General features: G+C 40.1%; 2 protein-coding genes across 2 annotated transcripts; one reads left to right on the top strand and one right to left on the bottom strand.

Annotated features, from left to right (window-relative positions):
* Positions 1-2,785: 2,785 nt before the first annotated feature.
* LOC127356543 (migration and invasion enhancer 1-like) lies at positions 2,786-4,736 on the bottom strand. The gene is made up of 4 exons (XM_051388359.1): positions 4,571-4,736; positions 4,319-4,416; positions 4,144-4,220; positions 2,786-3,848 (listed from the first exon to the last, which is right to left on the bottom strand). Exons 1-4 carry the CDS (start codon positions 4,597-4,599, stop codon positions 3,765-3,767), a joined length of 288 nt encoding a protein of 95 aa, XP_051244319.1. The 5' UTR covers positions 4,600-4,736; the 3' UTR covers positions 2,786-3,764.
* An 82-nt stretch (positions 4,737-4,818) lies between these two features.
* Positions 4,819-13,464, top strand: si:ch211-214j24.15 (GTPase IMAP family member 8). The gene is made up of 5 exons (XM_051388333.1): positions 4,819-6,900; positions 7,605-8,291; positions 9,199-9,909; positions 10,070-10,714; positions 12,474-13,464. Exons 1-5 carry the CDS (start codon positions 6,876-6,878, stop codon positions 13,172-13,174), a joined length of 2,769 nt encoding a protein of 922 aa, XP_051244293.1. The 5' UTR covers positions 4,819-6,875; the 3' UTR covers positions 13,175-13,464.
* Positions 13,465-24,230: the final 10,766 nt, after the last annotated feature.

Raw genomic sequence — 24,230 nt, 5'->3', positions numbered from 1 at the left:
TCTGATAACAGACACTGACACAAGGATGCAACACAGACTGCGGAGAGAGGAAAATATCAGAGGTTGACACTGATTATTATCACAAAAAACAAGCTAAACTAAATAAAAAACATCATTGTCTATGGTGACAGTTTCTGCAGAGGCGCTGCAAGAATGGACAAATTATTCATTGGAGTCATGACTGAGTTCAGTGAAATTCAAATTGCTTTTAATTCATCTCTCAAGGGGAAATTCAAAGTGAAACAGAAAAGTTGAGGATTTGTTAAGCTGCTCAAGGGATCTTTATGTTTGCCAATCATTTTAGAACTGAGGTAAACAACACCTTTCTCCAGAGGCTGTGATTCTTACAGACAAAAGCTTCAATTCTGTCTATGAAATCAAACACAACTGCCCTGATAATTGATTTCAGCCTCCAGTTTCAACAAGGCCATATGACCCAGTGATGTGTCAGGAATTAGGCTACATAGATGCTTTACTAGGTAACTTCACAAGAAGAAGTCTATTGTGCAGTGATCAATGGTAACATGCTGGTATTCAAGAAGTACGTCTTCTGTGGTCATCATCTTATTTGAGCATGCTAGCATTTGCTAATTAACACTAAACACAAAGTACAGCTGAGGCTAATGCAGGTATCTGGTTGCAAAGTATTCGACAAACATTTTTAAAAGTTACAGTCTGGGGGACAATGTCTGTACCAATGTCAACCTCAGGGTCCACATACTGGAGTGCACCACCATGATAAGACTTACCACACAGAGAAAAAAAACATACATGCACCACATAGTGAGGGACATTGGGCCCCAGCTAAAAACACTTGTGGCACAAGTCTGTTATCACCAGTTTTGGAAGCTATCTGCTGTGTCCATGTGCCTCAACATACAATATACAGACACTCCTAGTCTTCATATAGACATGTTCATACACAGACATCTTTGTAATTTTTAGTCTTTACATTATTTGGGGAATTTTATGGTATGTGAAGCAGGCAAATTGAGATGCTTAACAGAGTGCAACATTTGAATAGTGTGTGAAATAACAAACCATTTAACGTGTAGGGTATGGTCTATCCAGTTTAAGAGGATAGAGCATAAGGCAGCTAACAGCGTAAGGCATGTGGATGAAATGTGATACAAATTAGGAAAACGGCAAAAGGATGTAAGATCTGTTTCACTCATTCATTGCACTTTTCATGTTTTATTGCCATACAACATTGAGTCAGAGTAGATTTAACGTGGCTTTTTTCACATCAACACAAAAAAACATAAAAAAAACCATAGATGTGAAAAAAGATACACAATACATGCAAAAGTATGCACCCCCTTTATTAGGACACCCCTAAATCATCACTGGAAATCATCTGTGTGTAGTAAAGTCCTTTCCACTGATTGTAGTATAAATGCACCTGTAACTGAACCAACTTGAATACTTATTATAGGCACAATTTCAAACCTCTAACTGGAGGTCTAACTAAGGCAGCACAGATGGCCTCTATCAGCATCACAACAAGCAGGCTGCCTTGAGTTATCACTAAGGGCCAGAGCCAGCAGCAAAGACCCACCTAGTCACAGTGTATTACACTGAACTGTCCATTAACAAGTAGAAAATACAGTGTGGCTCATTGTGACTTTACGTTAAGAAAACACAGTTTAACCAGTATTCCAATCATTCAATCCAGAATACTTATAAATGCTCATTTTTATTTGTAATCAAATGTATAATGACTCTCATTTTCTATATTCCTAAATGTTTGTGCTCAGTGGTCTCTGGGCTCCTCATCAAATAATGATACACAACATTACCTTTAGCTCATTTACTATATTTACTTATTATAACTTACAACAACTTTCAGGGTTAATAATATTTGTAGCATGTCACAAACATGGAACAGTATATTCACTGAACATTTATTTATCATGATAAAAATCTATTTATAGCAGTACAAATTGTGAAAACACCCTCTTGGTTTGTAGCATTTCATTCCACTTCCACATTCATGTCTTTATTTGAATTATCTGTGTATCTGACTTCAGTGTGACACTGTCTTATTTTCTTGCTAGGGGATGCCAGAGGCCAAATACTAAAGATGGCAGTCTTTGTTGGGTTTGGCGCCCCGCAGTGGAACAAATGTGTCAAAACTACTGGATGACTGAATGATTAGTCTCATGCTCTGCTTCACAAATGATCCTCATGACAAACGTTGAAATCATGATTTTTCACAAATGCAACCTCTATCTAGTCAAGTATTTTTGTTGTTTCCTAATGTGTTAAAGTAAAGATTTATACCTTAAATCTTAAAAACAACTACAGCATTAAAGTATGAAATAAATCTTAATTTGTATTGTGATGTAATTTCTGCGTAGGTGCAACTCAAGCATAAATACAGCACTGTTGTTCAGGTTCAGCATTCATCAGCTCAAGCAACTGTTGCCATGCAGGCTGTTAACATAAGAAAACCTGTTTGACTCGTTCGGTAAAATGATTGGTAGTTGCTGCCCAACATTTCCAAGAGACTCGTTCTGATAACCACCCAGGGATGACTCTCACAGGAACAAGCCTCTAAGGCTGCACAGCATCACCGCACCCAGTTAGGAATGTGTACATAATAGGCGTGTGTTGTTTAACACTCAGACCTCACTGGATAAAGATAGGCTAATTATAGAGCATTTACAAAAGATTGTTGCATAATAACCATTTTATATCCATATATAACCATGCACACTGTCCTCCCAGTACGCTGACACTGAGAAAAGACAGTGACATCATGAAAAAGTGACAAACACAAGCATTTAAACAACCATTATCTTTATTCAAAGTCTACAGTTTGGAAATCTGAGTAAACAAAGTGAGATGATTTGTGTAAAATGAGCTGACATCAAAGTAGTGTGAGCTGATGGACCAGTGGGTGGTGGTCCTCAGAAGCACTTCTGATGATCGCTCTAGTACCTGACCAGTTTTAATTACAGGAGAGCTTATCTTTTAAACAAAACAAAATAAAAATAAAAATACCCTGACAGCAGAGCAACAGATTCATATTGGACTTTTGGCAGAGCTGAGCTGCTGCAAACAATTGCATCATTTTAAAGTTTAAAACTATTCCAATTTGATATGTATAAAAAAAGAAAAACTAAATTTTTGCATTCACCAATCACAAATTATATGACATTGCATCGCTATCCACCACCCATACAGTAATCAGAGTGTTTGAAAAAGCTTCTAAAAGAGCGGTGCAGAGGCAGAAACAAAGAGTCTCCCTTTATGCTGAAAAAATGTGACTGCTTTGCGCTGCCTTTGCATTGAAAGAAAATTGTTAATTGCATGCGAGATCAATAAACAAATACTTGGTAAAACAATAATTAGGCAGCTAGAGAATGCCAGGCAATGAGGCCGTAGGAAAATAATATTGAGCTCCCTTCCAACACTTCTGCAACCTCTTCTCCCAATCTCAGTTCCCATAAGGAGGGCACAGCCAGGAATGGATTCATCATACCATAACCTTTAACCTTTTAGGTTACAGTAATCATTAACAGCCTGGAGCACCACAATGAGAACAAGAGAGGGGAGCCAGAGGGCAGAGTTGCATCAAACAAAGCAGCTAGTGGTCATAGTGCATCTCTGTTGGGTTTGTATAAAGCAAGGTCCTCACCCCGGCCTGCTGCTGAAGCACAGCAGGGCCGGGCGGGACCAGAGGTGGCATTGGCAGTATACAGTCGCACTGTCCTGTCTTGTCTTGCTGCTGATGTTAAAGCAGAACGGAGGAGGAAGGTTTACATGATGACGCACGGCGCACGGCTCTTGGTGATCTTCTGCACAGGTTTCCCGTCGTGTGCGAGCTGGACTGCATTCAAGACCTGCGACAGAGGGGAAAGAGAAAAGCACAAATCAGAGGCTGTGGTGGATAAAGAAACAGAAAATGAAAACACTAAAGCAAAGTAACGGAAAATGAATTAACGCGCTTCAGGAAATGCATGAGCCACATCCCACCACTGCCTCCCTTTTCTGTGCGTCTTAACAATGAGACTATCTACACTTCAATGACAGACGTCTGCAGGGCGAAACCCTTTGGAGTAGGAGGAAGAACTGCACCAATCAGAGGCTCTGATTTACATTTAATGGAGCAGCTGGTTGAGAGTGTTTGTTACTTACATCATCCTCATATGGGAAACCACCCATCTCAAGCTTGGAAAAGACCAGCTGCCCGTTGAGTTCAATCTCAAAGCTGCCTATGGAAGACAAAAAAGAAGAGAAAGAACATGAACTTTACCCCTCTTTGGTGGATAGACACAGTCACATTCATCAGTTCAGCTCGGATAGGAATTACCTTGCCTTCCCACGAAGCCTGACAAAACCGCATCGGGAAACTCAGCCTTAACAACGCGGGCGAGCTCCTGATAGCGGGGTCCGTAACCTCATCCGCCGCTACATGGAGGAGGAAGAGGGAGGGAGGGAGGGAGGAAGAAAAGGCGTTACATTAGCTTACAATCAGTGCAGCAAAGTCAATAGGCTTAGCTTAGCTAAGCAGTTAGCTGAGAGGTTACACAATGAAACCCAGGATCCTAAAAGATGTATTTACCAGTATTCCACTTTAACTGTCACCCCCATTGTTGTTGCTGCTGTTGTTGTTGTTGCTGTTGTTGTTGTTGTTGTTGTTGTCCGACTGTCAGCTGTCGGCGGTGCGGAGCTCGGTGTGCTGCGGAGCGCTCGTTGCTTATCGCTTAGTAGCGGAAAGGGGCGGAGCTTAAACTCGGAGACTTCCGTGAAGACAGCTGACAGACCGAAACCAAAGAGTAAAGGGCGAGGAAGAATAAAACCTTATCACATGGGAAACTGATTGTTTAAATAGGGCCTACAGCCACTGGTGGAATGTAACTAAGTACTTACTCAAGTAACGTTTTGGTGGGTAACGAGGGGGGTACTTTTACTTTGATACTTTAAGTACAGCCTATATTTGTATACTGGCAAGATTAATTATTCCTGAAAATATATTTTAATTCATTTAAACTTTATGTTTGTTTGTTTCTAAGAGCAGAAATAATGGGTCTCCATATATATATTATTTTGAAAGGCATCACTGCAAACCATGAGTTTTATTCTCTTATTCTAACTTTACACATTTCAGCATAATGAGTAGGATGAAAACATTTGGACCACACAGGAGTGGTGGAATAAGTAGTAGCCTAGTAAACACGCTCCATTACAAAGTAATCCAGTATTCAAAATAAAACATTAAAACTAAATGTATTAAAAGCAAAATCTACTCAAAGTATCAAAAGTAAAAGTACTCATTGTGCAGCAGAGGAATGGCTTCTCCTGAGTTATATTATTATTATTATTGGATTATTATTGATCCGTAACATGAAAGCAACATTTTAATGTTGAGGTAAAGCAAGTTTAAAATACTTTTTTTATACTGTTGGGTTAGTTGATCATATTTTATGAAATGATCATCAACTATTATAGCTCTTAAATAAATGTAGTGGCTATATTTCTTCCTGAAATGAATTGGAGTATAAAGAAACTGAAACTGAAAACGCTAAAGCAAAGTAAAATCAAAATAGTAAAATGCTTCAGTAAAGGATGAGTCACATCCTACCACTGCCTGCCTTTCTGTGTGTCTTAACAATGACCTCTGTTGTGAGGCTATCTACACTTCAATGATTGATCCCTGTGGGCGAAACCCATGCAACCCATGGGAACTCAATTTGTTCTGTGATAAACTTTATGGCATTTCAGGAACTTATCTAAACATGGTCATCATGTGACCGAAGTAGCATTAAAGTGTAAATTGCATTATCCAAAATTTGCCACACACCCTAAAGGACCACAAAGGTCCCAGGTTCAATTCATGTCAATTGATGGTTGGTGATTTAATTGCAAATTATGATGGAATTATAATTCCAGGAATATAATCTTCGACAGGTCCTTGCATTATTTCCTTCGTCAGGACAACGGTGTCAAAATGTAGTTTTAATACTCTCATTATTTCTGATTATATTGTGCTCGCATGGTGCTTATCCCTAAGTAAAGTTGTGTTTAATCAAATCACCGCAAATGAGACACACAAAACCTGTTCCCAGATAGTTTTAATACAGCATCAGAGTAGTTGCAGCCTGTTGTCTCTGTAATTTAGAGGTGACAAGGTAAATATACATTGTACATACAGGGGGAAGCTGGGAGCTGGGATGGGGATTATGATGAACCCAACAGGAAATATTTGCCCTGGGGCTCCCCCTAATAGTTTAAAAGACCTATGACCCTCATATGTCCCTGAAAACTATGTACAATTCAATGATAAAACTATGTAATTATTTAGGAATCAGACCGGAGGAATCGTTGTCACTCAATTTAAAATAACATATAAGACACTTGTTTCAACCTCTTACATGAAGGGCTAATGCTAACTGAAATGTGTAACATGTCGCAACTGTCAGAGTTGTCATTAATAGTAAAGATAATTCAGATTCTATATAGTACTAAAATACACAAAAAGTGCAATATTTCCATTGAACTTCACACCTCTACTGGGTGCCACAAAAGCTCAGTCATTATTCACCAAAACCAGCCTTTTAAGTCCAGTATTTGGATTTTCCTTCCTTGTTTTGTGCTTATTTCTGTCGGAATTCAATGTCCAGTATAAATGCTTCACACACTCTTCTGTTTCTCTCCAGAGTGGACTTTCGACCCGCTGCTGAGAGGTGTGGTTCTTACTGTCTACACTGCATGTGTCTGATTACTCATTAAAGACAACCTTCAGACTCATAAACACATAAAACACAAACTTCTGCCATCACTCGTTGTTCAGAAAGAACACGGAAAACACGGATTCCACATGTGAATAAATGTTTTAAAATCTAGCTGCTTATAGATGAGAATGTGAGATGGCAACCAGCGAGCTGTCAGCATGTAAGTTTTGATTCTTGATGTCTCATAACAACCACGTTATATCCAGGATCATGTATTTATTTTTAATTTGAAAGGTGTTGTTATGGAAATGCAAACAGCTTCCTACTTTGTAATAATTATATAATCAGTTTAAATGTCTTCTTAGTATCTTATCTCTAAGAGTACATACTACATACCATACTACATATCTTTGTACATATCGTTATTTTTTTGCATTGTTTTTGCATTGATTAGCTAACTTGTAGTTTTATGTCATTTTGGGGGTAGATTCTGAGGATTGTGACAAAAATATTTATTTTAATGTTAAAATATTTTATTATCAGTTTATCTTAATTCTTTTTGGGCACTTTTGCTTAAAAAACAATTTAACCAATCAATTATCAAAATTGTTGCTGCTTAATTTTCTGTCAAATTTATTTAAACTCAAAGATATTTAATTTACTATAACAAAAGACAAAGATTATTATTACTATATTCATATGTAGGAAGCTGAAACCAGGGAGGTTTTGTCAATTTGGCTTTCAAAAATAAATGAAACAATCACAATTGTTGTTATTTTTCTTTGATATTGTCCTCCTCAAATGTGAACTGATGCATTTGAATGAAAGAAATGTGATTTTAGTCAATGTAGCTTTAATATTAACCCGTCTCAGCCTTATTTCCGTCTTTTACCCTCTGTGTGTGTATGTCATTGTCTTTGTCAGGGGACGGCTGCTGTATAGCACAGTTAAAGATTATCCTTCTTGGTGGCAGAAACTCTGGAAAGAGTTCTGTGGGGAACTTAATCTTGGGCAAAGAGGAGTTTGTCACCAAAGAGAGGACCTCTTGCTCCCGCAGGCTGGGTGTGGTGGCCGGACGGTGGCTCACAGTGGTGGACACCCCCGGCTGGTGGTGCGACTTCAGTGCTCAGGACACATCTGAGCTGGTGAAGAGGGAGATTGTAAGCAGCGTCTCTCTGTGCTCACCGGGCCCACATGTATTCCTGATTACAATCAAGGCCAGCTCAGCCTTCTCAGAGAAGCGTCGCAGGGCTGTGGAGGAGCACGTGGCCCTGCTGGGTGAGAGTGTGTGGAGTCACTGCATGGTGGTCTTCATCTCTGCTGACAGGTCTAAACACACAGAAGAAAAAAAGCTCGTACAGATGGGGGGAGAGGCCCTCTGCTGGCTCACTGAGAAATGCAGTCAGAGGTGTCACACTGTTATCTTGAGTGATGATGCTGAAGTCACAGAGCTGCTGGAGAAGATACAGAAACTTGTCACAGAAAATGGAAACAGAGTGTTTGAAATGCAGGAAAACATTTTACAGGCGACTGCAGAGGAGAAAAGGAGAGTGGAGGAGAGGGCTCAGCAGAGGTTTATAAGAATGAAGAAACACAGATCTCTCATGAGAGGTGAGTTCATCGTAAACTTTTGCTTATTTTGGCTGTTAAAAGTTCCAGTGTGTAGGACTTAATGGCATCTAGTTGTGAAGTTACAGATCACAAAGGAAACTGGTGACCACAAAAAAACATGAAAAACACGAAATACACACAGAACACGAAATACACGAATTACCCTATCTTGGGCCAGTATTTAGTTTGTCCCTTTTAAGCTACTGTACTGAAACATTTAGCATGGTGGACTCAATGCAAGTCAACCAAAGGCATCTGTACATATAAAAGGCTGATTCAAAAACATAACAATTCTTATATTTAGGCGATTATACACTAATAGAAACATAGTTATGCATATTATATTCCATTTCCTTAAATACAAATGTGAGGTACTTCTAGTCTACTACATTTACGTTATTATTATTTTTTATAATTACAATTATTTGGCAGCTTTAGATACAAGTTACTTTACAAATTAAGATTTTTGCACAAAACATATCAGTCTTTATGCTAAGCTATGCTAACTTGCTGCTGGCTCCACCTTCATGTTAGACAAATATGTATGAGAGTGGTATCGATCTGCTCATTTAACTCAGCGAACAACAGCAAATTAACAGCGGATATGTGTATTTTCCAGAATATTGAACTATTTCTCTAACCTAGAGGAAAATGTCCTGAATAGATCATTTTCACAGCAGCCATTTTGACATGAAATAGTAGGGTAAACACAGGTGTTACCAGTGATACTAATTAAGGTTGACTCTGTTAGAGCGGAGCCTTAATTAGTATCATCGGCAACACCTGTGTTTACCCTACTATTTCATGTCATAATGGTTGCTGTGAAAAAGGTTGATGGAAGTCTGTATAACATCTAAGCTACAAAAAAAAAAAAGTATCCTCTACATTTCCACTTTCACTCTTTCAGAGAGGCTGCAGCTCATCCCTAATATCCGGATTGTGCTGGTGGGAGCAAAGGGTTCTGGAAAAACTTCCACACTGAACACAATCCTGAGCAGAGAGAGCAGCCAGCAACTGAGCAGAACAGCCCAGTGTCGGGTTGGAAAAGGTGTGGTGTTTGGGAGACAGGTGACTGTGGTGGACACGCCGGGCTGGTGGAGGAACTACTTCTGTGACGAGAGTCCCATCTTCGACCGGAGGGAGATAGCGTTCAGTTCCTCTCTCTGCCCTCCGGGGCCTCACGTCTTCCTGCTGGTGATCCGTGTGGACAGAGCCTTCACTGACACATACAGGAGGGCAGCGCAGGAGCACCTCCAGCTGATCAGTGAACACATCTGGAGTCGCGTCATTGTGCTGTTTAGTTTTGGGGACTGGCTGGGAGGCACGACTACTGAGCAGTGCATCGAGAGTGAGGGAGAGCCTCTGCAGTGGCTTGTTGAGAGGTGCGGCAACAGGTATCATGTTCTGAACAATAAAACTAAAGGGGATGGATTCCAAGTCAGAGAACTAATTGGGAAGATTGAGGAAATGTTGGCTGGCTGCAACAACGTCCAACACTATGAAATAGAGAGGACGGTGATGGAACAGATGGAGGGGAAGATGAGGAGAGAGAAGGAGGGAGCCATAGAGAGACTGATGAAGAAGGAGAAACAAAGGCAGATGGCGAGGTTTCAGCTGGGTGAGTTAGATGCATTTTAAAGTGACAAACAATGTCAGGGTGATCTTATTTCACTTATTTGATAAACACTATTTAATTTAGCTGATTTTTGGACACAAGTCAACCAGAAGGAGTTTGTTTGCCATGTTTCTAACAGATTTGAAAAACGTCTTTTCAACAGAGAAGCTCAACCCTCTTCCAAATCTGAGAATAGTGCTGGTTGGTGGCAGGAAAACAGGCAAGAGCTCATGTGGAAACACCATCTTGAGCAGAGAGTGCTTCCACACGGAAACACAAACAACCTCCTGCTCTGACAAACGAGCCAACGTCAGCGGCAAGACGGTGGCAGTGCTGGACACGCCAGGATGCTTCTCTCTGACCTCTGACCTCCTTGTTGCATCCTGTGCTCTCCTCCTGGTTGTCAATGTGAGCTCCTCATTCAAAGACACCCACAGGGAGGCCATGGAGAAACAGCTGGAGGCAGGAGGAGGCCGCATGTGGAGCAGAGCTGTGGTCCTTTTCAGCCACGGGGACTGGCTGGGCGACACGAGCATCGAGCAGCGCATTGAGAGTGAAGGTGAACCGCTGCAGAGCCTGGTTGAGAAGTGTGGGAACAGATATCACGTCCTGGACAATAAACACCGGGGGAACGGAGCTCAGGTTAAAGAGCTAATCGAACTGATAGAGGTGATGCTGGTTGAAGAAAGGCTGACTGTTCTTCACAGAGGTGATCACATGTGGAAAAGGGTTTCTTCAAAAGCAGTGACACTGTGTAAAAGAGATTTAAAGGTGCTTACGAGCTGCAGACTTCAGCTGTCCCATGACTGTAAGTAAACCTAATGCAATGATGTTTTGTCTCTTCAGGTTCAGACAGTTTGTTCTGAACTGCTTTTTTCATGTGATTTACTGGACAACATTAGTTCAATGCGCCTCTAAAGATTACTTGAACAAACAATAAGTTCTTAGTTGAGTTCCATTGATAATGGGTTTACCAGGAAACATACTTCATTTTGTGGATTCACAGCCAAAAAGGTTTGGCAACCCGTGACTGAGTGACAGAACAACTGATAAACTGTGCAATGAACCCAAGTAGTGAACACAATAACTGCAGGAAGTTTGTTTAAAATGAGCTATTTGGATGAATATTGAGCAGATTATTTCCTGTTAATATTGATTAGAGATGAGTTTTCTTGATATTTTTACTAACTTTTTATACTATTCGCTGTCTGTATTATGTATTTTTTAACAATCGTATACAACTGGGCTTTAAATGCGTACTTTTCCAACACAGGTTCTGTGACTACAACTTGTGATCATGTCTTCAAAAAAATATGCTAAATAATAATCTAAAAATAACAATTTAATTTAGTTTTCGTCACAGAAATGAACCCCTTTAAAATCAAGGCCCTTTCGAGCCCCCCTTGAAGCTCTGGCGACCCCTAGTGGGGACCCCCACCTCCATGTTGGGAACCACTGTTTTAGAGAATCTGCATTTATCCCTTTATATTTTATTTTCAGTAAAACAAAGCTCAATCAAAATAAGTTTAGATACAAGGCAAACACCAAAGGACAAACTCATTGTTCCACTGATATTTTGAAGGAAATCTGATAATGATATAGAACATCCATTAAACATTGGTGACATTGGTCCCTAAAATTTGGATTTAAAGTTTTAAAGTTTAGAGTTTCGACCAAAATATTTATCAAGGCAAGATATTTTACAGTAAAACAACAAATGAAGGTGTTTTATCAGAAATTTCAGTATTAATAAATGTGACAGTGTGACATAAATAAGAATATGACTCCATAATAGCAAAGTTAAATACAATAAATTGTTATGGTTTGCAGATTTAGGACCCAGAAGCAGACTGAGACACATGCGATAAATAATAAAAGCCTATTTATTGAGATGGAGATGGAGGAAGCTGATATGTTGTTGGGGAAGGCGGAGGGCGGTGAGCTGTGACTGAGGGAGACTGACTGAAGGAATGAGCCTGACAGCAAACGATCACGGTAGCTGGCTGAACAATCTGGCGATGAGTGGGTGAAGAACCAGTGCAGATATACTGCGCTTGATAGGAGGGTGACGAGAGAGACAGAGAGAACACACAAGGGAAGCAGGGGAAGGGAAAAAAACACAGATCCTGCAGTCACACAACACAAATGGAACAAAAATGTTTAAAAACTTTATTATTATTTATTATTAGCCATTTTCTAAATTAATACCATTAAGGATGAAACTATAAAAAGGCAGCCTATTAAACATTTACCAATGTTGCTAACACTGCAAAGATGTGCACTGCTATATCTATGATGCAACCATACTGTTTATTATCAGTTACTAATTTAAACATGTAAGAGAGAAGTATATAAACCAAAGCGCAAGCAACACGTACAGTATATCTAAAATAAGTCATATCAGGTGTAACATGGGGAGGGATCAAATAAAAGCTGGTTTAAGGCGTAAACAGTGAGGCAACAGTATCTGTAGCAGAGAGATAAGAAAATAATTTATATGTTAGGACTGGTGGAGACGGTTGGAATTTTTATGGCTCACATGAACTCACTCTTTATTTCCTTTACAGTGACTCACTCAGCCAATTCCACTGCTCAGACACCACTAAACTGCTCGGAGGGCCCAGATAATGGAGGTCAGATAGTGGCACTGCCGGCAGGAAGAACAGGAGGACAGACTGGTCTCATCCTGGACAGAGACAGCGTCATGTCCTGTTTAGCCTCCATGCTCTCTGATAAACAAGGACTGAGGTGGACTATAAATCTGCCTGTCCAGTGTCCTACTGATGATCTTCACCTGAGACTGAATGGTGAAAGCCAAGTGCATCTGTTCTCATCCAGACATCCAGCAAAGCTTCTGGCTTTACCTCAAACGCAATGCAAGATTCTTGCAGAGGAAAACAGCATCAGGGTGAATTCCCTCTGCCATCCTGCTCTGAGGGAGCAGACTCTCAGGAGGCTCAGTGAGTCCGGAGGTCTGCAGGCGCTGATCGACCAGTGGGACCACAGCAGCCTGGAAGAGCTGGAAGCCTTCATTGACTCGTACTTTGAGATGGTTTGGGAGCAAACAATGGGGTCGTTTCGGGCATCCGAACCTGAGTGTCCAACCACAGAGCTGGATGCTGTTGTCGAGGAGGCAGTGCTCTCGTCCATTGACAGGAAACTTTCAAAGCTGGAGCTCCTTGAGGAGATCCGGAGGGATCTGGCCGAGCTGAGGAAGAGTCTGGAGCACAGCTGGGAGGCGATACAGGAACTCAGAGAAAAAAGTTGATGTAGATAGTAATACTTGTTGATTCAGGATAATAAAAGATGGAGTAAATTAATTTATATCGATTTTTTTCCTGACTAGTTAAATGTCAAGAAGTAAAAAATAAATAGTAAAAACATCACTTTCTTTGACTGATGGAACCACAAGTTTGTCATAATATTTCTCCACAAGGGGGAGCAATTGTATAAGAGTAAGTTCTTCATATTATGTCGCCACTGAAACATCACCACAGTGTATACATTCTCAAGTAAAAGTAATTCAAAATGTAAGTAAAAGTACGGAAGTATTAGCAATTTTAGAATATGTTATTGAATTATATTTATCGATGCACTGATGTGTTTGTCACTTTAATGTTGCAGCTGGTCAAGGTGGGACTCATTTTAAGTACTTTATATGCTGGTTGGTAGCTGGTGAATTTACCCCAATAAAAAGTTTTATCTTAACCTATAATAATACATCATAATCTATTGATTATATCTGTTAATTATATTTTATATTATTAATCTGCAAAATAAGAAATAAATCCGATATTTGTATTTAAAGACTACTCAAGCAAAGTACCTCAAAATTGTACTTAAGTATGGTACTTGATAATATAATTATTTTCCACCAGTACACTTTGTTTGTTTTTTGGGGTTTTTTCTTCCATATTCACAATATGCGCTACAGTGAGAGGCCAAAGTTTTGTGGACAGCCCTGAACATTAGATTTTGGTAGAGATTTCTTTCATTTTTTTGTGTGTGACCCAAATGTCAGGTAATTCTTGAGCCTGTACTTTGTGGTCTTCTGGTTTTGTACTGCATTATGTTGTAAGCATAATGAGTGTTTCTAATATTTTTGCTTCAATAAATATTAGAAACACCTTTTCATATAATGCAGTACAACTCTGAACACAACAGTTGTCACAGTTTCAACAACAATTCAAATATGCATGATATGATGAGGAGATACTATATGACTATATGGCCAAAGGTATGTAGACACCTTAGCATTACCTCTGAGCATTACATCTTGAATTTCTCCCACGGGGGATCAATAAAGGAACATCTTATCTTATCTTATTACACCCATATGTGATTATTAAATCACAGGCATCTGTCTGCTGCTGTAACAGCCTCCTCTCTTTCCACAAGTTTTTGGTATTTGGGTGCAGGGATTCGCTCCCATTAAGCCACAAGAGTGTTAGTGTGATAGGGACTGGCTCACAGACAGCATTCTCATTCATCCTAAAGGTGTTGGATGAGGTTGAGGTCAGGGCTCTGTGCAGGCCACACAAGTCTTGCAGTATTTATTGCAGTCAACTCAACAAACACCTATCTGACCTCTGAGAGGAGGAGGAAGAGGGAAGAAGTTAAAAAGTATAGCCAGAGGTTATGATCTTATGGATATCATGGTGTGTTTAACGATGTCACAAGTTGCAGTCACACACTTTTCACCTCATATTAGAAGCACAGTAGGTGTGTCCAAATACTTTTGGCCATACTATAATACTCAAACAGCTCACAGCTTTAGGAGTAAATATCTGTATTATGTTAGAAGAGGGAAGATACAGGATCTAAATAGAAATGAAAAAACACATTTTTATTCCACATCTGTTTGGCCCCAAGACAAGTTAAACCTTTTTTAGGAAGAAGATACAACTGAAAGCCGAAGGAAGGGATTGTTTCTCTGATAAGTCACTCACCTTCACAAATATTAAAGCCTTGAAAGGTTGAAATGAATCGTTTTCATCTGTGCAGAAGAGTCCATATATGTGTCTGTCCCAGTTTACAATCCAGAATACCATTTTCTTTGTTCAGAAAACAGAAGATCTGTACGGCTTCTATTCAAATCCTTTTTTTCCAGAATCAAAGGACTTTCAAGTGAGTCACACAGAGACAGATACTACTGCAGCATACAGAGGCTGATAGGACTGGCAGAGTAAACACTGTGGAAAACCTCTGCTGTCAAGGCCGTTTTTTACCAAATAAAAAAGTATGGTAACTGCGGAAGGCAGATGGCCATTTTATGATGTTGATGAAGTTGTTTGATGTAGTTTTCCTAATCCGGAGGTGTGTATACATAAGAAACAATATGAAAGCATCATTTTTCTATGTTCACTTTTATCTCTGCTCAGGTCTGTTTGAGCGTTGGTGGCTCCGCATGGCAGCGAGAGATAACCGCTTGAAAAATTTAAACCTCAAAAACCAGATACCATGAAAGGCGATGTCACACACAATCTGCCTACGTTGTGATGCTTTATATGTTTCACTCAGGAGTTTAGGAGTTGGCAGTTTTGTTGAGCTGCTCCCTGTAGGCACAGAGATATGCAAGCCCTGTTTTTTTGCCAAGAAAAGAAAAACATAATGAAAAGTTGGGACTAAAATAAATAGGATGAGTCACAATTATGACATAGAAATGCAGAGTTAACCTTTCTAAGTCAAAGTAATAATGTATTTATTCATAATTAAAAGATATATCAAAATATTTAACTGATCTGTGCACATTTATAAACTACATAGGGCCCTCAGAAATTCCACAAAGACATAAAAAGTAGTGTCCATGGCACATTTTCCCACCATACAATGCTCTGCGTTTTACAGATAAATGACAGTTGTGCGTTCTCAAACACCAAGTTTCTACAGATAAATTCCTCTGACAGTATGTCTAGCAGTTAAACTCACATTCACCATCTTAGTTCAGCCTGCTAACACCTGCTAATTAGCTTAAGTCTAATGGAAAAACAGTTCAAGTCTAGCAAAAGATCAAAAAAAAATGATTCTAATAGATGATGTAATTTGGGAACATGAATGTCTGTGCAATTAGTTATACAATTAAATGTGTGTCCATCTAATGGGATGGAGCTTCTACGGAGAGGTAATCATATTACACTCAACTTTTCTTGCCCCATGTTGTAGACAGATAACCCTTCAGCCCAAAAGCTGCCAAAATGTTGAGACAACTGTGATAAAAAGACAAGAGAAATCTCCACTGTGGGGATACAGGAGAGGGACGGAGACATTTTGAGGATGGACTTACAGGAAGCATAATAGCAAAGGAGTGATTTGTAGGCAATCATGGTCTATTTATCTCTGTCAGTCTTCATCTAGGGGCTTTCTCTCTTTGCATTACACCTCTTTGAATACCCTTACTCCTTCAATCCCCTCTCCCTGCTGTCTTATCATCTATCTTCCTCTCTTGTCAACATGTCATTCCTCCACACCATTCTCCTGCTGCTCATTTTCTCTCGACCCATTCTCTTCTCTATCTCCCCTCATGTCTTTTCTCTCTGCCATCCCATTCTCTCTGCAGTTCTCCCCTCCTTCTCTCGAATGAAGTCGTGAGCGCTCTGCCCTCCCTCCCACCCTCGCTCATTAAAGGAGTTCTGCAGCCTGCGGAGGAAGCTCAAGAGAAATGGATCTCCTCTCTCTCTCTCTCCATCGTCGAGGCTGTTTGGGAGACAATTTTGAGCCCACATCCATCTCCATTAGCGTGACAGCGCAGCGACCGGGACGACCCCCCACTCGCTGCCTTGTATCACGTTTCACTGCCTCCTATTTTTCCAGGTGGAAAAGAAAGCCAGGACAGATAGTTGGGCAGAGGCTGGGAACAAGGATGGAGAAAGAGGAAGAGAGGGATGATTTAGACCTGGTGTAAAGAAAGCATCCATCCTCCCCTTCCCTCCATGCTCTGATACGATGACATCCCCTGGGGGGTGATGTCTGGGACACGGTACAGTGTAGACCAGTGCACCTCAGTGGGAGGACTGAACTTTTCTACCCTTTCCAGCTCATAAAGAGAGTCTGCATCATGACCTCACAGTGATACAGGTTTTTTTTAAGACCTAAAACAGAGAAGGTACAGGCCAGTAACAGCTGTATCAGGTGAACAGGACAGGTCATGGATGTGTGATTAGTTTAGTCCTAATCAGGCTAAGGCTCTAGGTCAAAGCTGTGATAATCAACAGAGAAGGAGAGGCTTCGGTGCATTGAGGGTATTCATGGGATTATTCTGAAGAATAAGACATTCTTCCGCTTTAGGCTCCATATACCAACATTTTCCAACCAGAGCTTTGTTTGTTTGGCACATCTCCAAATCAAGTCTCATTTACGTTCAAGTAAAAATCTCAAGCAATTCAAAACAAATCCTAGTCAACTCTCAAAAACAGAGGTGTTTCCAGGTCACAGTGGGTCTTTTGGGTCTCAAGGCAAGTCAAGTTCTTGAGGGCTTGAATGTTTTTGTTTTCAAGTCAGAAATCTTAAGAGTGAAGTCTCAAGTAAGTCAAGTTCTAAGACAAAATTGTGCTTTAGGCTAACTACTTCTCATGTCATCCACAACACCCTTTTGACACTGGAATTGAGGGGATGTTTCTTTTTTCATTTTTCACAAAATGTCTTATGCCGTGCCACAAATGAATTCAAGAAGAGACTCTCCAGAAGTGTGCTATTATCCTATTTTGTACAAGTCATTGCATTTCGCCCCTCTCTACAACGGCAGGCTTTTACTTCATCTTCAAATTCGACCATTCAGAAAAGGTAGAAACATTTTGAATTTCAGAAGACACTCTGTAACATCTAGATGGCAGCCCATGTTTAAATCCTAAGTTTTGTGACTTAAGTTTAACTCAATCTTTCAGCCAATCTTTACTTCAAAACATCAATGATGCAAGATGCTGCACAAAGCCCACATGTTGCCAGTTGTATTGGGATGGATTTAAATCAAGTTAAGTCTTCATGAGTCAGTCTCACAGCAGCCAATTCCATGTCAAGTCCTTGTTTTAGTGAAGTTCATGTCTCAAGTCTTCAGCTCAGATTCCAAACTATTATCAATCAAGGAAACACAAGGCATTAATGGCAGTTTCTGGGCCCATTACAACGTCACATTTAGCCTGTTGGGAACAATTTCACTGGAATGGTTGAGGAGTAGTCTGAATACGTCCAGGCTTTAAGTGTGGAGGTGATGGAGGACTGTGTGTCAGAAATAAATGAGGTACATTTGGCTTTGTTGCCACCTGGATTGGGCCAGAACAACGACACACACACAGACACACACACACACACACGCACACACACATCCAGCCTCTTCCGTCTTCTCTAATCCACGTCTGTCATTGAGCCCTGTCAGGATATGCCGGGTCAGGGAAAACCTCAAGGGCAAAGTTCAGGAAACAATTAAGGGAAATAACTGCACACCAGTGGACCGAATTCCAGTTCCATTTGGAATATGTGTCTGTTTCTCAGAAGGTCCCAACTCGTTAAATCATTAACCCCACGACTGGAGACCACAAAAGAGGAAAAGCAACATGGTTGTATGTCAAAAATTAAAAAAACACCATCTGCTTTGCAAGTGGCTATTACAAGAGCTATTACAGAGAGGGATGAGTGGAGAGCCCTCTGTAAATCAATGGAGGCTTACTGGGTTTGTGGTTTGACCCTGAAGTCGATTTCACCTTCAGACATTTAGCTCCCAATGATGGCCAACGAGGCAGAATGCTTTCACAGCATTTTATCACTTCGATATGTCATAAGCACTTAAATAAGATATATATCATAGAGAATCTAAACATCTGTGCTCTTGGAGGTTGGAGTATAACAGCAAATCATGAACGGTGTGACAACAGGGTTTGGGCTAAAAAAAACCAACGTTTTGATGTGATGATTTTTGAAGTTTCAGTGTGTTTAGAGGAGCTTTTTCCAACCTGGAGATCACCCTAAAGGGGTCACAAGATCAATTAATATCAGATTTTAAGCCATTCTAGCAATGTACGCCATGTAAATCTGAGAAGGTAGTAACTTGACTCCCTGTATAGTCCTAGTCTTGTTGTAAAGATCCAGTATGTAACATTTAAGAGGATCTATTGGCATCAATGGAATATAATAGTATGTTTTCACTGGTGTATAATTACCTGAAAATAACAATTATTATGTTTTTGTTACCTTAGAACGAGCCGTTTTTACGGCAGACGCCTTGGGTCGCCTTCCTCGGAGGCTGCCATGATTCTTTTTTGCACGTTTTGCGGCCACCGTAGTTTCTGAGTGGGTGAAGCGAGGGAGTTGCAATCCGCAACTACACTGCTAGATGCCACTTAATCCTAGACACTGGACTTTGATTGTCTATAAGGAGTGTTACTAAACCTGGATGCTCTGGTTAAGTAGTCGATAGATTATTTCGGAGAAGAGTTTTTCACGTCTTTGCTCTTTTCTTGTGTAATACTGAACAATTTTACCTCTTAATGACCTCAAATCTACTCAAATGAAACATCTCCAGAGGACAAATCACTTAATGGTTGAACCACATTCAAACATAACTCAACCAAGAACTGCACATCTCACAGTGTGACAAAGAGTCTAGAACTACCATGTTTATATGCTAAAATGTGCATGTATTCATTTGCTGTGCTACATTAACATACTAATAGAGGTTATTTTATACAAAGCAGCATCCATGAGTTTAGTCTGGCATTGATAAAATCATTAATGGTATATTTGGATGCCTGACTGTAATCATCCGTAGCTATATGATACTGCAGCCGTTCTTCCCCGAGGAAGAAAATGTATGGTTGAGCGGAGAAGCCTGAGCTCTGTGGCTTGAATGACAACATCATAAAGGCGTGTAAAGAGGTTATTGGGATGCATGTTGTGTAAAAAGAGATATATGATGGTGCTTACTGGAAAACAAGATAATGGAAAAAACAAGAACAGGAAAGAAAAGCGGACGAATACAGGCTTTATGTTCAGAGGTGAAAATTCAGAGTGAACTGACACATGCAGTACTTGGACTCATATATAAGCAAGCACACACAGACTGCAACGGTTTATTTGTTGAGGATTTCCAGGACATTAGCAGCCAGCCATGTTCGCTGGTTGAGTGAACATGACCGACCCACACGAGGCTGCTGCCATTGATCACTGCCAATGAGACGGAAAGCATGATGGGGCGGAAACACAACATGACTACACACCTAACAAACATGACACACAAATGCACATCTTAACTCGACATGTTGCATGCAGAAATAAAATCCAATCAAGATGAGGAAAAGCCTAAACTGCACACGTGAATTCACATGTACAAAAAAGTGATTAAGCATCGGAATTAAAGCCTTCATTTCTCAATATTATTTAGTAGTATTGAGCTGTTTGTGGAAGTCCAGAGCTCAGGACGATCACATTCTGGAAGTAAAGGATGCTTGGAGGAAGGTAGAGGAAGAGGATCAGGTTATCTATGATTGCTATTCAATACCATCCAACAAGCTAATCGTATTACTCCCCTTTCAGTGCCCTGCCGTCAATACTCATCTTCAGGTTGCTCTCAGTCAACAGCTCACTTTTTACTACCTTTTTCTCCTCCTCTTTGCTCTTAACACCTCTTTTCATTTGTTTCGATTTCTCTCTTCGTCTCATGCGTCCCTCTCTTGTCTCTATCCACATGATGTTTGCCTTCCTCCAGGTGCTTTAAGAAGTCAAAACAGCGGTGGCCTTTATGATCCAAAGGAATCCTAAAAAAACAATGTCCTGCCTTATTCACATAAATTAAACTCCCTTTGATCCCAGGACTTTGTGCCTGCATGAGACAAAATGTGTGCAAGGCAAGTGAAATGTTAATGTCTCAGCCTACAGGGGTAGATGTTCTATTTCTTCTATTTGAGCAAACAGTGAGAATATAATTGCAATTCTCAAACTTGAATATATTTGAATCACATTTTGTGCGTTGTAACAATAGCTTTTCTGATTGATGCTGAGGAAACCACATTTATCTACTGAGGTGCCTGATGCACTCAAAGAGCAGCAATGTCTCCATAGATGTCAAGGTTTAAAATCACACAGCATCAATATTCCATCACCATCACCTTGAGTGAGGCGGCTCATCCATCTGACTGATTATAGTGGTTAGCTGAAGCGTCACCATGAAAAAGACAGAGAAAGGAGGTAAAAAAAAGGAGATAATAACTACTTCTCTCTATTACAGTGGATCGTAAATGTTCTTATCTGAGGCAGTGCTTCACTTCACTTCGGGAGACGAGTGAGTGACGAATAAAGAAACTGTTTTATTACTTACCAGCAAAAGGATGCTCTCAAAACCACTTAATAATCCTTATCTTTATTGTCACTTTCAAGAGGAACAAAATGATCAACGCAGACAATTAGACAATAAAATCTAACAACTATAAAGAACCACTCTAGGATGATAAAAGGAAATCGTCAAAAAGTTAATAAGATACAACAGATGATGAAAAACATAAAAAAGGCGAAAACAATAAAAGCGTCCTTTGGTCTCCTGAACAGTATCAGTGAAGTGATCTACCATTACAGTGTTCCAGAAACCTAGTAAATTAGTAAAAGTCTAATCAAGCTTGATTTTTGTTATCTTATCTAAAGCAAGGTAAAAAGTCATCTCTTTTAGACACTGGAAAATTCCACACAACGTTCCCCTCAAAACCTTTTAAATGATTTCCTTACTCAATTAAATTATTGGCAGAGGACAGTGGATGATCTGTGCATATGATCCTTTCTGCTTACTGTAAATGGGAATCTGCATCTCGCTACAGTGCAGCAGAGTAATGTCTGTGTGATCCCCAACGCTGAAAAAAATAGTACCCTCCTGACTATTATGGTTAAGTCTACTACAGATTGGATTATCTGAACCCTTTATGATGCATTCTGTTTTATCCTCCCAGGTTTGGAGAGATCTATATCTTTCCGCTGCTACCCCAATTCAATCAGAGTAAATGCTCAAAGCTCCTCAACAGGAGCTTGACTTTCCTCAATATCTTGGTCAGCCTGGATAATCCACAGACCTCACTGTCAACAGTTGTTTTCACAGGGACTATTTCTTTATAAGAAAGTAGTTCCAACTGATCACGACATTGTTTCTGGAAAGACCAAACCTGAACTGAATTGATCCATCCAGAACCTGAAAGTGAGATAATTGTACTGTACCAATTCAAATCAATCTGTACCAGTTATTCACAATCTGCTTATTTCTTTCTAGTCTACAACAAAGACACATGTTCCAAATTCCTGACGTTGCAGTGGAAACATCTAAATAGTCTCCTGGGAGAGATTTTCCACTTGTACCAAGAAAAATAATTTAAAAACTAAACACAAGATTAAATGAGTTGTTAAGATGGACTTTATCGGCAGGGAGTGTGTCAGTAAAATGCTCTGTATAGGCTACAAGGTTCCTGAGCATCAGCTGTGTAAATACAACCTGTCTTGGTTGTTCTTCTTCTGCACCTTTCAGCTTCTTGTTCCTGGGTACATCAGGGTCATCTGCTCTGAGGGGTCACATGTTTTACAACCTGCTGCTTTCGTGCTGCTTGCAATCCCCAAACCGTGACAGCGGGGGATCTGAGGGTGAGTCTGAAGGTGAGCACGCTCCGACCACCAGCCAAGTGGAGACAGAAACAGGAAGAGGACTGACTGCTTTTTTATGGGTGTCCGGGAATGCGACAGTACACCTGCTCAAAGATACCATCTTCTGTATGTCTCTGTCTGGTTTTGTTAGGACTCAAAAGATTGGTGTTTAGTGTCTGTGTGTGTTGGGTCAGCAGTGTGACAAGGCTGAAGCTGGACTCAGATGCTTAACTGCACCTCTGTTACATCCTGTGGCTGTCTGGGACACAGAGGGAGAGCAGAACACGAGCCTCTGCACACAGAAAAATAAGGATATCATATACCCAAAGATACATTTGTCAGAAAAGTAACCTGAAAGGTACGAAAATGGGCCTTAAGGTGATAACTGTTGACCTTTGTTTAATTTTAAAGATACAAATAAGGCAGAAAGGGGTTCATAATTGTACTTTTAACAAAAATGTTACAGCAAATCAGTGATCACAAAATCTTGACTTAAATAGAGTAAGTATTAAATGTTGTTTAATTGTTGATCTCCACAGGGACTTGGTTTTTTTTTTACTTTATTTTATGCCGTTGTCCTCCTGTATGGAGCTCCTGCACAGTTGGGAAACCAATTTTTACCCCAGCAGACTGCTGTGCCCGTGGCAAGTGCTGAAGCTCAGTGAACCTCCCCATAATAAATAAAGGATGAAAAAAATGTAAGTTAAGGATATGTTTTTATCACATAAAGGTGTAAAATGGCATGTTGCTCCAGCTGTACCTCATTAGCAATTCTGTGCCTTTCCAATTTTTTTACCAGGACATAAAGGTCCATTTTTGTCACTAGGGGTACATAAATGTTCTTTTAGAGTTACAGAAAAGCAGGTACAAAAATCTACCATGTTCAAAGGTACAGTGCTAGCTGGAGAGACAAAGCATTTGTACCATTTTAGGTCCATTCCTGTACCTTGATTTCTTAGTGTGTTGGGTCTACAGAGAATCCACCTACTTCGTCAGGAAATATGGGCTTTCTGACGAGATATGACCATCCTGCATATGTGGATCAGGGGCATAAGCACCACTATGATGGAGGTGCTTTTGCAGGACCTGTAATTTAAATATTAGCGGTAATACTTTACAACTGATGAACAACAACCTGAGTAGCTACCCAGGAAGAAGTGAGGAGAATAACTGTTAATAAATGAATAGCCAGTTGCAAGTTGTGGTCACTCATTCGCTCTTACTTGGTGATGCTACCTAAACAACAGCATTCATTTTAGTCTAAATCTTATTGTCAAGAAGTTGCAATCTCACCTCATACCAGATCTCTGCAAGTTGTTTTTTCTGCAGGAAAGTTTTTTTAAGGAAAAAACACTTTACGTTGGCTGCAAAATATGCTGTTTGCTCCAAACCACCCTTTTGTCTCAAGCATAAATACATCTCTGGAAATCTGGTGTGCAGTTGTGCCGGAGTAAATCAACCTTTCTCTTTATTTTATTGCAAATTAGTGTTCTGATTGAAAAAATAACCCTAACCCTTACAATAAAACATTCAACACATAAATAGAGATATATAGTACATCATCAAAACCAGATTTGTAATGAGCTAGCCCAGTCCCATATCACTAATTTCACTAAGTCAAGCTGGAAAATAAGTCATGGGCTTAATAATGGTCACATATGGGCCACAAGGGGGTTTATGGTTGTACTGGGAATGTATGACGCAAGGCATCAAGATTAAGAGTC

Source organism: Dicentrarchus labrax, unplaced genomic scaffold, assembly GCF_905237075.1.
Source record: "Dicentrarchus labrax unplaced genomic scaffold, dlabrax2021, whole genome shotgun sequence".
Lineage (NCBI taxonomy): Eukaryota > Metazoa > Chordata > Actinopteri > Moronidae > Dicentrarchus > Dicentrarchus labrax.
This window is presented reverse-complemented; position numbering and strand designations above follow the sequence as displayed.

Excerpts from the sequence above, each read along its gene's own strand:
- si:ch211-214j24.15 (XM_051388333.1), top strand. The coding sequence starts at position 6,876 with ATGGCAACCAGCGAGCTGTCAGCAT. Across the intron at positions 6,901-7,604 it reads AACCAGCGAGCTGTCAGCAT|GGGACGGCTGCTGTATAGCA; the intron begins GTAAGTTTTGAT and ends TGTCTTTGTCAG. Across the intron at positions 8,292-9,198 it reads ACACAGATCTCTCATGAGAG|AGAGGCTGCAGCTCATCCCT; the intron begins GTGAGTTCATCG and ends TCACTCTTTCAG.